The sequence below is a fragment of the Bos taurus genome, chromosome 24, assembly GCF_002263795.3.
Source record: "Bos taurus isolate L1 Dominette 01449 registration number 42190680 breed Hereford chromosome 24, ARS-UCD2.0, whole genome shotgun sequence".
NCBI lineage: Eukaryota > Metazoa > Chordata > Mammalia > Artiodactyla > Bovidae > Bos > Bos taurus.
In genome coordinates, this window is record NC_037351.1 from 56,671,520 (window position 1) to 56,685,324 (window position 13,805).

The 13,805-nt window shown below is 52.7% G+C and overlaps 1 protein-coding gene across 2 annotated transcripts in view; it reads left to right on the plus strand.

Annotated features, from left to right (window-relative positions):
• Nucleotides 1–10,663: 10,663 nt before the first annotated feature.
• ONECUT2 (one cut homeobox 2) overlaps nt 10,664–13,805 on the plus strand; it is a 57,872-nt gene continuing 54,730 nt past the window's right edge. For both annotated transcript variants that reach the window (XR_003032384.2, XM_024984466.2), the window contains exon 1: nt 10,664–12,257. Coding sequence is in view for 1 of the 2 variants with exons in the window: in XM_024984466.2 (XP_024840234.1) it covers nt 11,000–12,257 (1,258 nt within the window). In the remaining variant the exon portion in view is untranslated. The remainder of the gene's footprint in view (nt 12,258–13,805) is intronic.

Consider the following 13,805-nt stretch of genomic DNA (forward strand, 5'->3'; position numbering starts at 1 on the left):
TCATTCCAACATTCATATTTCACTTTGAATCTTGATTTTGTCTTTCAGTATATTAGATATGACTGCTAGCTCTCTGTCACCTACAGATTTGATGAGCAGATCTTCTAACCTTCAGTAAAGACTTCAAAAAAATAATGAACAAGGTAGGATCAAGAGCCCTGTGTGGTACTACGAGACACTTCCCTCCTTGTGCTTACTATCTAAAACAGCCAGTGAACCTCATACACAAATAATACCAAACGAGAAAACAAGTACTAAATGAGCAGCAAGAAAAACAGAGGCTATACTGGGAAGAAGATAACACAGAACAATCAGACAGGGTTCTAAAACTTTAGTTTTAGAATTTCCAAGACAAGTTGGTCTACAAAAGGGAACTTTAAAAACATGCCATTCCTTCCTGAAATGTACATACATACGTATGTGCTAGGGTTGTAACATAAAAATCCATTTCTCACTGTGGATATCACCCAGAAAGTTTACAAACACCGTGTTAAAGGTTGGTATGATCTAAAGTGTCCTAGGGAGAGTACACCAAGGGAAAAAATTTTACCCTGTCATGGATCAATAGACTCCTATAGATGTAACTTTTTCCACTGCCCACTTCACTCCACCTACCCTACCCCAACTCCACTCACTACTGCATGTAACCCCAGCATACAGAAATCAATATTTTAAGCATACAGATAATATATATATACATAATTATGATCGATTGGTTTTCCAAGGGATTACTCACTTTTAAAACGAGTCCACCCAGACGTTCATTTACAAGGTAAGTGACCCTGGTTTAATATGCTTATTTGATTGACACCCAATTGTTTTCAGAATACCAAGAATACAAAATATGCAGGGTTGCTGCTGTTTGCTCACATTGTGTAACAAGCCTAAGGTTAAACATGACCCTTGAAACTGTCCCCACATTTCTCCCTTCAGGACACTTTGATGATATAGTAAATATCACTATGGTTCCACTTTGAGAAAACAGGGCTTAAGCAATTTTTTCACATAAAATTTAAAAGTCCCTTCAGAAAAAAAAATTCCCTCAATCTGAAATGTGTAATAAATTCTAAAAAATGACATAATTCTGAAGCAATTTTGGTCTCATGAATCACTAAATTCTGACAGTTTCTATTCTCTCGTTCTCTGTTTTCTGTTTCTTCTGACTTTCCTGGTCTGTAAATTAGTCACAGATAGGAACCAAAAAACCCAGAACCCACTCACTGAATTACGTCACTTGGAATTAGAACTACAAGAAAATTCATTTTTGAAAAAGAGAATCTTGAAAGCGTTTGGAATATGAAGTTCATCATTACAAAGTTATCCCCCATTTATGTCCCAATATTTAAGTTACAATATCTTAAAAAGGCAAGTTCTTGTTGATGAAAGAGTGAAGTAAAAAAAAAAAAATTTTTTTTTAACTAAACTAGGGTTAGTCATTATTTCCCCAAGTATGTCATGATACAGTATTAATTACCATGATGAGTGTATCACTTACGTAATGGGCAATTTAATTAAGTAATAATTCTTAAAAAAGAGAAGTTTAGATTAAAAGCTGGGGGAGGAAAACTAAAGTATGAGGGAAAAAAGGAAGTAAAAATAATTCCAAAACTCAGATATGCAAGTAGCTTTAAAAAAGAAGTATAAAAATGGCAACTGAAATTTCAGATATGAGCTGACATTCTCCAAGTTCAAGGGGGTGAACACAGTTCACTGGGAACAGCATCTGCAAAGCAAAACTGTCCTCCCAGAACACAAAATCCTTGCCTTATTCATATGTATGAATCTAAGCAACCTTAGTGTGTTGGTAAACTCCTAAAAATGTTTCCACTCACCCCCATCTCTGTTTTACTGGAGGTTTAAATTCACTCTAATTCACTGCCTTCCCAACAAGTCTTCTACTTAAAAAAAAAAAAAGAGGGAGCAAGACATGCTAAAAACTGCAATGGGATCAAACATCATTGTTTTGTAGCAGACATATATAGAATATTGCTGCTTAAAAGGGTTTTCAGAACTTTCACCAAGCCCAAGATCAACTAAATGGAGAATTTTCAGGATTTTTCCACAATGAAAATTACAAACCATGTTTGGAACCTGGTGTTTCAAAACAGGTGTTTCAAAACAAAACCTGATCTTTCAAAATTATCCTAAGAAATTCCATTATGTTGTCACCAGTTTATATTGATAAGGTAAAGAATTTGACATAATGCATTGCCTTTGGTTGGTTGATATGAACACAATGCCCCCAAACCAGATTTCCCCAGTCTGATAGTTGCAAAACCATTATAAAATCCATTAAACCATCTCAGTAAGCAAGAGAGGAAAGGCCACTTTGTGTTCAGTGACCTATACTCAGCCCATGGATTATGGAGCAGGCAATGTAGTGAGAAGGCCCTTTTTGACTCTATATCTGATCTCCAGGGAGCCAGTGCTCAACTCTTTCCAGGATAAAGTCTGAAGCACACATTCCCTCCAACAAAAGAAGGCAGTTTGGGAAAGAAAGAGAAAAATGAAACAAAGTAAATGAGGAGCTTGATACCTTTGATACTTCTGCTCTATATAGCTTACACACTTTCTGTATAATATGTGATTCCCATAAACGTCCTATAAAAAAGTAATCTCAAAGGTAAGGGAAACCCACGTGGCTTCAAGATGTCCAAAGTAGCAAAACGTGAAATGTAGACGTCAGAGGACTACTCTGGCTGCCGGTGCATTTCCCATATATAAAGGGGTGAGGGTGCTTTTCTACACACTGTCTTCAGACATCCCACCTTTCCACCTTTCTGCATCAGTTAACCAAAACGGCTTCTTTAGCATGCATTGTCCACACAACTGGGTCAGCTCCTTTTTTCTGAGGACACACCCTTCTCAAGTTTGTTTGAGACAAAGCAGAGGAAACTGACCTCCACCGCCTGCCCTCGGGGGGCCTCTGCCTTGAGGACTTGTTGCTCCGGCGGTGGCGGCGGGAAGTCCCCCCTGTCCAGCGGCCGAGGCCTGCCCTGTCCCTCACGAAGCAGCCTGTGCGGGGAGCCGGGGCCGGGCGGAGGGGGCGCCTGGAGCCGGGCGTGCGGGGGCCGGAGGCGCCCCGGGGCCTCCCCTCAGCCTCCTGACCGAGGGAGCCCGCCCGGGGTTGGGAGGCAGCGGGTACCGCTCCCCGCCCCGGCCCAGGCGTCCCCCGCAGACCTTGAGAGAGCATCCGTCCTCGGTCCTGCCTTTTGTCTTCAGTCCCCCTCCTTCTCCTCCGCAGGGCAGGCCCGCAGCGGGCTGGAGCAGGCCGGGCGGCCTAGCGCACGCCCACCCGGGCCCCGCCGGGTCTCGCTCGAGAAGAGGAGCCCGTCTCGGACGGAGGCCTGACCTGGCCGCGTGCTCGGCGGGGGCCTCGGGGGGCCCGACCAGGACGCCCGATCTAGGGCACCCGAGGGCCGGAGCCGATCCCCCACCCCGCCCCGCCCTCTGCCCGCCCGCGCCCCTAGGCTTTCCCCATCCCCTGCTCGTCCCGGGGATCAATAGTGGCCGCTGATTTTCCGCGACAATTGCAGCTGCCTAATTCGTCGGTGAAGAATTAAATCCGAAGCGGCCAGGCCGGCCTTAGCCGGGCCGGGCTTGGCATCGGAGACTAAGGACTCCCCTCCCGGGTCTCGTCAACTTGCGGGCCTGGCTGGGACCTACGAGGGCGCACGGGGTCAGGCCTCGCCGGCTACCACCGCCACGAGAGCGGCCCGAGCCGGGGCCGAGCCCTCCGAGGTGGGCTAAGGAAGTAGGAATTGATGGGGTGGCGGGCGACCTGGGGGAAAAAGAGGACGAGGACGCACGGGGGGCTCCCAGGCCCCTGTTGGCGCTTATTCCTGGTCCCCCCACCTCTCCCAGGCCCCGCGCAGGGCAGCGATCTCGGTTTCCTGCGGACACTCGCCTCTCCTTGACTTTGCGCAGGGAGAGGAAATCCACTCTGGGGAGGCGCTCTGCCTTTGAGAAAGACGGAGAGGAGCAGAGAGAAGCGCCTAGAAACGGCATTGATTTAGACATCAATCCTGGCTGGCTTCCTCCGCCTCCCGAGCTGCGGCTGGGCGCAGGCCCCGGGTCGGGAGGGCAGAACCCGGGCAGCTCGAGGGCGCGGTCCGCCGCGGGCGACCAACCCGCGCCCGCGGCCCCGACGCCGCTCCGCGCAAACGCGGCTTCCCCGTGGCCAACAGGTCTCTCTGCCCCGAGTCAGGTGCGCTGCGGGCATCGCTCTGCCAGGCCCGGCGGCAGGATGCCCTCGGCGCCCGGCGTCTTTCAGAAGCAGCCGAACCACCTGTGCCCGGCCAGGCCCGGCCCGGCGCTGGAGGCAGTGGCCCGCGGGGACCGTGGCCCGTTCCTCGAACGCCCACGGCCGCCCCGGAACCCTGCAGTCGGTCAGAGTTTGCTGTTTTCTGACACGTTTTGGAAGTGAAACAATTCAGAATGTCTCAAAAGTGCCATCGAAGCAATTTTCCCAAAATTAAATGCTCCTGAAATAATCTCGAGTGTGTTTTCTATTCTACTTTTGATAGTATTACTTTGAAAGATCAGCTCAGACTCACTTGGCAATTTAATATCCTTGGAGGTTGATGTCCCAGGAATCTAAAAATATATATGTATCATGTGATTTTTTAAAAAGAAACGGTATGATTCGTGTGAATATTTTAAACCCCTCAGTTGGTTTTTAGTTTTCCAACAGAAATATTACCCTTTTAATCAGACCAACTCTTTTTTTTAAATTCTGTATTTTTTTTTAAATCAGTGGTAGCTAGACGATCTAAATTATATAAAAAGATTTTTAAACGCTCCCATTTTCAAAGAGAGAAGTGCTGGATAGTTGTGTTAATGTCTAAACAATATTGAAAACAGCAATCAAAAAGGGTTATGTCCAGAGCAAATAAATGATCGTTTTAAGAAGGTAATAAATAAAAGCGACGCCCGTGCTTGGTGTCTCAGAACAACTTGAAAACAGCTCCACTTTCAGAGTCCTTTTAAAAATCAACTGCAACTTTTGCCTTCCTTTTCAAAGAACAACAAAAAGATTTCACGCACAAGTTGACCTGAACAAAAGGACCTCACGCCAATTTTTCTTTTTGCGGGCTGACGACTGGAGGAGAGGAGAACTTGAGGTATACTTGGATTGTACTTTGGGAAACCCGCTGTAAAAAGAAAATGCGATCGCAGCTCCACACGGCTTAAAACCGACTTCAGGGCTTTACGGGGAGAGAAAGCACGCGAGAGGAACTTAAGGCCGATGAGAAGAAAATTCGTCGACGCGGTTTTCAGGCTAAAAAGTTGCTCTCTTAAAGCTCAACGTTCTTCTAGGGGGGAAATGCTACGAGGTCATAAGAGTCAGGCTCCCCCCACCCCCCGCCCCTACTCCTCCAGCTAACTAACTAAATAAATAAAATAAGCCTTCTCTGATCTTTGCAGGTTCGAGACTTCAAATTCTCCTTCACTTCTTTATTTCCCCCAAGCATCAGATTATTTCTCCCACCAGCTTCCGAAGTGGTAGGAGCCTCGCAACCAGAATCGGAAAGAGGGGGTGGGGCTCCACTCGAGGTTCTGTTGTGAACCCCGAAGGCAGGACTGTGCCCGGGCAGGGACTGCGGTCCCAGTACCCAGCCCTGGCTACAGTCACCTAGGATCCAGGTCGGAGGCCGGGGGGACCCACCCTCGACGAAGTTCTCCCCCAGCGAGAGGGCCAGGGAACCCAGAGAGGGCAGGGAGGACGAAAGACAAAAACCTGTGTGTGTGTCTCTGTGTATCCGTGTGTGTGTGTGTGTGTGTGTGTGTGTGTGTGTTGTCTGTCCTTCAGGCTCCCCACCTGACGGGGTGGAGGGGTGCGATCAAGATAGGCAGACCTAGTCCCGGGCTTTCTTTGAAATTAGGCAGGCGGAAGGGCAAGAAGCTTTGCTGCTAAGCTCAGCGTTCCGGCTGACGCTGCCTCTCCAGACTGGCCGCCCCAGAGCACGTGCCGAAGTTCCCTGAGACGGGGTCCCCGCCACCCCCTCCCCTCCCCCAAGCCCGCCCACTTCCCGCTCCCGGACTACTGAGGCTAGGTGGGTTTCGCCCAGGCTCCGACTTGCCGCTGGGTTGCGCCGGCGGCCCTACTCCGCACCTTCGAATCCAGACGACGGGCTTGGGGCTCCGAGAGAACAGTTCTCCCGGCAGGGAGGGCTCCAGGAGCCTCGTTTTTCTTTCCCTAAGAGGCTAGTTGAGGGTGGGAATAACTAACAAACTCCCCGCTCTCCCCCGACCTGGTGCAGTGTCCTTTGTCCACCTGAAAGTTCAGGGCAGTCCCCCACCAGCTCTTGTAACTAACTCGGTAGGGTTTTTTCCCGAAATTAACAACATCCACACAGCGCCAGAAACGGACAAAAAAAAAAAAAAAGGACCGGTTTGGCCTTACCACCTATTAATAGAAAACTTTTAAAAACAACTTTCCTAGATTCACCTGGAATCTGAGAAGGATCAGTGAATTTCTGAGCTGAGTGGCCGGAGGGAGTTAGTGAGCTAGGCTCGGGTTTTGGTTTTCCTCTCCCTGTGCCCAACCAACCAGCCCGAGCTTTCAGGCCGAAGAAAACTGGAGGTAATGGAGATATCAAACAGTTACGATTCCGAAGACGCCCTTTCCGCCACTAGCACCCACCTTCCATCTGCAAGGGTAATCACAGACTTGCGGCGTCTTCATCACCAGGGGCTCCGAGAAAATCCAACGTCATTAAAAGGAACCCTCTATTATCACTAGTATTGTGTATAGCAACATAAGAATTTCCCCCTCCTTTGAAAATTCCCCCACAATATTGAAACAGCATTTGTCTCCCGATTCCTACAAACGCTTGAGGCCTTTCTGGAAAACCATTACCATTCAATGGCTAGAAAATTGCTCTCTTTCCTTTAAAAAAAAGGAAGGAAAAAAGGGGCGCAGCAGCAGCTACAACTGACAACAAAAACTTTCTCCTACATAATCCCTGCTCACGGAATGACAAAGAAATGGTATTGACTTACCCCTGAACGGATGATGTGTTTGATAAGGGGGGGACTTTTTTGAAGATTTCTGTTCGGGAGCTGCACAGACAGCTGCAATTCATGGGCGATGCTGATTGCCAGAAACGCTATGGATTGGCATGGGGTCTGCAGTGCACAGATCCTGATCAATACCCCTACACTCACACGCCAGATGGTTTGGGGAAGGACAAAAATAAAATAGTCCAAATCAACCCACCATTATGTCTTTTTGTATTGCTCTGATAAACCTAGTTGTAGCACAAATGCCTTCTCCCCAACACAAAACCTTCTTCAGGATTTTGAACGTTGAGATGAAAATAAGCCGCCGCCCCCCTCTACCCCGGGGTTTGGGCTGTGGTTACTGTTGTTTAGTGAAAAACAGAGCTGTTGGGCCCGTTATCCAGGTTGGGTTTACTTGTGGTCTGTTTATTGTGTGTGTGTGTGTGTGTGTGAATAATTTATAAGTTCTCTGTTTTAATTGAATGTTCACACTCTCTCCTCAGATGCTTAAAAAAAATTTTTTAATGTGAAAACACATATGAAAACTCCAACAGTAAAATTTTCCAGTCTTTTCGTGCACTTGCTAACTCAAATTCAGTTTGTTTGTTTTTTTCTTTTGAAGTACAATAGCTTACATTTGTTGTCAGTGTGTTTTATTTACAGGGTTCTTTTGACCCATTTAAGTGTGTGGTCTTGAAGAAAGTCGGTGCTGTAAATGGGGGTATCCTGAGTAATGGATAGTCTGCTCCTGATATAATGACTGGTAATTTTAATAGTCATGAAGTAGCATTTCTGCTGTCGCATTGCTATACAGTCGAGGGGAACAAGAGTATAACTTTAAAATAAAAAAATAATTCTGAGTCTCAGAACTTCTGAAGGTTAGAGCATATGTGCTATTCAAGAGGTGGTCAGAAAGCAACTCCTCCTTTTTATTTTCTCGAACTGTAGAGGGAAAAAAATCAAAGCTATTTCAAACATATTTGAAAATTGTATTCAATTAGTACTGATGTTCTTAAAATTATCTTCGAGTAGATACTAAATATTTTTCCTGTTTAAAAAGAAAGGAGGAAAACATGCAAACGTAATTCAGAAAAAAAAATTAGGGTGCTGACTAAACACGCACATTAATTTTTCTTTTCAATGGGTTGGGGGTTGAAATACAAAAATGTCAAACCACTATCAGAAAAACAACGTGAAAAATCTGCTTTAATCTAGCCCAATGAAATTATACACAAAGAAGCCAATACGATTTCATGATTTCCCTGAGATCGCCAATATTGATCGAGGGAAGGAGTGGGGGAGGGAGGGGAGAGTGAGGAAGAGGCCAGAATACGCAACTCACCTTTCAGCTCCCCAGCACGTGACTGCTTCCAGGCACATGGAGATGCAATACCCAGGAGCAGATTTATCCTGGTAGCCTGGTAAATGAGTTTATCATTTTGAAATTTTATTTAAATGGCAGTTTATATGCGGAGGTTTCTGAAACGGCGACAGTGCCTACCGAAGTCCCAGCCTGGGGTCACGAGCCACTCCTTGAGCCTGAAGCCAGGACAGAGGGGAGGCCGCCTTTAGTACTAGGGCACTTGGATTCCTCTCCTGCCCTCTTTGAGTCCCTGAACACTCTTGGGCCAACCGGAGATTGCACTCTTGTGTACTTTTGTTCAACTCGATGTGTATTTCAAACATTTAACGTTCAAGTTATCCCCAATTGTCCAGTCACCATCTATAAGGTGGAGAGTGGGAAGAGAGATGGTAGGAGATGGTGAGAGAGAGAGAAAAGTCAGAGAAACAGAAAAGTGAGGGATGCTACCTGCCTAGGGCTGTGACATTAAAAATTTGAGCAGCTAAGAAAAGTATATCTAGCAAATCAGGGGATCATCCACTTTCTTGCCCAGGCTTTGATAGCACAGAGAAGAGGCTATCTGAAAGACTAATTGGCAAGATTTTAACCAGAACTCAATAAAGTTGATCTGTAAATAATGTCACCGTACATTCATGTGACAGGATGATGGGGGGAGGATTTTTTTTTCTTTTTTTGGCTCTGTATCTAGAGAGGAGGGCAGCCATAAAAGGTGACTGAGACTAAGAACTGTTTTCCAAATGAATAAAACCTTTCTCTAGCGCCAGGAAGGCATACAGTATTCCAGACTGTGTGTCCTTGTTTTCTTATCAAGTTTTCTCTAACAGCTGGAAGTGGTTGGAGGGGGCTGTCTTAAGGAGACCCCCTGCTCTTCTTTTGACAGCTGATCAAAAGAAAATAGGTCACGCTTCTCAAACTTATGTCCACCCTGTCCTTAATTACTGTCTCTTTAAACAAAGGCAACATCTGCGCAACCTCAGCTAGCTTGAATCTTCGGAGGCAAACAGAGCGCAACCTGCTTTGGAAGAAGCAGTTACTTTTAAGGCTTTCCGTGCCGAGCGGCTCTCGGCCTTCCACCAGCCCTCCACCCCAACCCCGGGCCGCAGAAATCTGCCCCTTCTCTCTACGCGCGCTCCACTCCCAGTCGCCGACCTGGGGTTAGTCAACAACGGAAATCCTGGGTACGTGAAGGTGCACGTTTCAAAGCTGCGACTTGCGAGCGTTCTGGAACTGACCAGGGCTCTGTTCTTTTCAAAAACAAGGCTTGGATATGCAGATCTGGGCTCTAGGTCTTCTACCCACAGCCGTAACCCCGGGCGTCCCTCTCCTAGGATTTGAGGGACATGTGTGTGTGTGTGTGTGTGTGTGTGTGTGCGTGTGTGTGTAAAGATCGGTAATCTCCCGGACGGTTTACACACTCCCTGCACCCCGAAGTTTGCTGGCTACAGGCACCAGCAACAAGCCTACTGTACACGGCCCCCACCCCCAGCCTCTCCACCCCGACTCCCCACCCACTCCTTTCCAACTCGCTCCCGCAGCCAGCATATGGTCACCTTGAAACCGCAGCTCCTGGTGTTCCAGTTTTGTTTTGCAATCTAGCAGGGCCCTTCTGAAGGCTCATAACTAAGAGATTTATGGGCTCGCCGGGTAATTAAATGATGTGATCGTGTTAACTTTGCATGCATCACAGCGGCCCGCTCGGGGGCGGCGAGGGCGCTGGTTGTTCCCTTCGCCCCGTAGACTATGCACTCCCCAGTCTCGGGGATTTACCGTGCATTACAATACATTGGCAACTGCGTTTTTTAAAAAGCTGCATTACTGGCTCCCAGCTAGTGACCCTCGGGTAGCGGCTTGTTAGGAGATGTGAGTTTGCGTTTAACAGCCGTACGCAGTTGGCTTACTAGCCTCGAGAAAAGCTTAGGGGTGAAGCAAAGCCCTTTAGACCGGGTCATGGCAGCTCGGAGGAGACACAGAGCAGCATCTCCACCGTGATTTCTCCCCCTCGCCCGCACTCTCGCCTCTCTCTCCGCACCACCCTCCCCTCCCCTCCGTCCCTCCCCTTGACGTTTGGTTTCAGCGGCCAAGGAGGAAAAAAAAAAGAGGCATAGAGCCGTCAGCCAAACCTGAACCGCGCGGCCCCGCCCCCTCCGCAGCCATTGGTGGCGGCGCGCAGGAGGCCCGCCCCTCCCGAGGAAGCCGCGGCCGCCGAGTGGCTTCCCGCGACGCCCATCGGACGCTGCCCCGCCCCGGGCCCGGGCGGGTTAGGTTGGCCGCCCCGGCGAGCGGCAGAGCCCTTCTGGACAGCTCCCGTTCGCGCAGACGGAGGACGGCGGCGCCGGAGCGGGCTCGGACATGGCGAGGCAGCGCGCCGGCCCGCGCGGCGGGGCCCGGTGACCCTCCCGCGCCCGCCCGCCTCCCGCACGCGCGCCTCGCCCGCCCCCGCCCCGGGCGCGCCCGCCCGCAGCCCGGGGCGCACACCCGCACGCGCGCTCTCCCTGCTCACACACACACACACACACACGCTCTCCCGCGCCCTCCGTCGCCGCCCGCAGCTGAGCTCCGCCACGCGCACCTCGCCAGCCCGCCGGCCGCCCCCGCCGCCGCCGCCGCCGCTCCCGGGCCCCGATGGACTGAATGAAGGCTGCCTACACCGCCTATCGATGCCTCACCAAAGACCTAGAAGGCTGCGCCATGAACCCAGAGCTGACAATGGAAAGTCTGGGCACTTTGCACGGGCCGGCCGGCGGCGGCAGTGGCGGGGGCGGCGGCGGCGGGGGCGGCGGGGGCGGCGGCGGAGGCCCGGGCCATGAGCCGGAGCTGCTGGCCAGCCCCAGCCCCCATCACGCGGGCCGCGGCGCCGCCGGCTCGCTGCGGGGCCCTCCGCCGCCGCCCCCGCCGCCGCCGCCGCCAACGGCGCACCAGGAGCTGGGCACGGCGGCCGCGGCCGCGGCGGCGGCAGCGTCGCGCTCGGCCATGGTCACTAGCATGGCCTCGATCCTGGACGGCGGCGACTACCGGCCCGAGCTGTCCATCCCGCTCCACCACGCCATGAGCATGTCCTGCGACTCGTCCCCGCCCGGCATGGGCATGAGCAACACCTACACCACGCTGACGCCGCTGCAGCCGCTGCCGCCCATCTCCACCGTGTCGGACAAGTTCCACCACCCGCATCCGCACCACCACCCGCACCACCACCACCACCATCACCACCACCAGCAGCGCCTCTCGGGCAACGTCAGCGGCAGCTTCACGCTCCTGCGCGACGAGCGCGGGCTCCCGACCATGAACAACCTCTACAGCCCCTACAAGGAGATGCCGGGCATGGGCCAGAGCCTGTCCCCGCTGGCCGCCACACCGCTGGGCAACGGGCTGGGCGGCCTCCACAACGCGCAGCAGAGCCTGCCCAACTACGGGCCCCCGGGCCCCGACAAGATGCTCAGCCCCAACTTCGACGCGCACCACACTGCCATGCTGACCCGCGGCGACCAGCACCTGTCCCGCGGCCTGGGCACCCCGCCCGCGGCCATGATGTCGCACCTCAACGGCCTGCACCACCCGGGCCACGCTCAGTCCCACGGGCCGGTGCTGGCGCCCAGCCGCGAGAGGCCACCCTCGTCGTCTTCGGGGTCGCAGGTGGCCACCTCCGGCCAACTGGAGGAGATCAACACCAAAGAGGTGGCCCAGCGCATCACCGCCGAGCTGAAGCGCTACAGCATCCCACAGGCGATCTTCGCGCAGAGGGTGTTGTGCCGGTCTCAGGGGACTCTCTCCGACCTGCTCCGGAACCCCAAACCGTGGAGTAAACTCAAATCTGGCAGGGAGACCTTCCGCAGGATGTGGAAGTGGCTGCAGGAGCCCGAGTTCCAGCGCATGTCCGCCTTACGCCTGGCAGGTAAGCCCAGAGGGTCGTCTGGAGTCGGGCTGCCGGCTGCCCTGGCCCCGGGTGCGGGCACTGAGCCTCCCCTCCGGGTCCCCTGCCCCTCTTCCTCCAGGCTTGCCATTTGTTCTCTACTTCAGACCTTCTCCTTTTACTCTTTCTCTCCTCTTTTCTCTGTTCTCCCTTGCTCTTTCTCTCCCTTCTCACCTCCCTGTCTCCCGAGCTTCTTGAGCGACCCGCGTCCCGGTTTTGTTCGCACTCTGCTCACCGTGCCAACAACTCTGCCCTCTCTTTCGGACCTTCTCCAGTTGTGGAAGGCACGAGGAGGGTGTGCGGTGTCCACTAGGAGCCCTGTCTTTCCCAGACTCCCGGGGACTGCGGGGTTGCCTTTATTCAGAACCCTGTGCACTTGAACTCTTGTTCAGACAATACATTTCACTTCTCCCAGCTGCCCGGTCTCCCTATATAGAGGCAATTGGTGGCGAGAGGTAGTGGGCTTTAGAGGGGGAAGAGCTCTCTCTGCTGTCTTTCTCCCCACAGTGTTGGGCAAACTTATTCGGTCACTGACAGGAAGCACAGCCTTGCCCACGCGGAGAACCGGGGGGGCCGGGATACAACCACGCTTCCGGAGCCGGTCTCCGGCCTTGACATTGGCGCGGGGACTTTGTGATGGAAAGAGCGGGCTGGGGCCAGCGCCCGCGTCCCTGCGCACAGTGAGGTTGGGGCTGCCACATTCACCGCTCTGGGAGGATAGGAGAGAGGAAACTCGGAGCGGGAAGCGTCCTGCCTTACCGGCCGGCCGCCCTTTGCCCGGCTCCCAGCGTTGGCCGCGATGTGCCGAGGTGTGGCTGGACCCCGGGGACGAGGCTGGGAGCTCGCGGAAGAGGGTGCTGAGAAATTAAGATGCAGGTTAGTTAACGCCTCTTGGGCGCTGGGCTCCTGGCTTCGCCTTTGCATTAAGCGGACGCGGATGGAGCGCCGGGCTCGGCGACGGGGAGGGCCGGCGGCCGGCAGGAGGGGACGGGTCGGCGCGCCGGTTACATTGTTCTGGAGCCGGCTTGGGCTCTTTGTGCCTCCTCTAGCGGCGGAGCCGCGAGGTACAGCCCTCTATTGTTCTAGGAGTGCAGAAACCTCCCGTGTGGGCGGCGGGAGCCAAGAGAAAGGCGCAGCCCGGGCTGCGGCTGGCACCCGGGTGCGCGCTTTTGTGCCCCGGCGCGGTATGCGTGGCGGGTGCGCTGCGCCCCCGGGGACCCTGCCACAGGCCAGGAGGGGCGAAGTGTCCAGGCGCCCCTCCGGGGAGGACGCACGGCTCCCGACTGCAGGCCGGGATTGGGCGGCTTCTTTTGGACTGAGACACCTCTCCCGATAGTCAGATTGTCTGGGGGACAATTCGCGGTGGCGGTGATTTACATACAGGAGCGGGGAGCCCGAAGTTCCGAGCCGCATACAACGGGCTTCCGGAGCTAGAGCACAAGCTTCCTCTCCGGCTCCCTGGGGCTTTCCTCGCACCAATGAGTCTGGCTTATGGGGTGCACTCTACCGACGCTGGACAGGGTTGGGGGA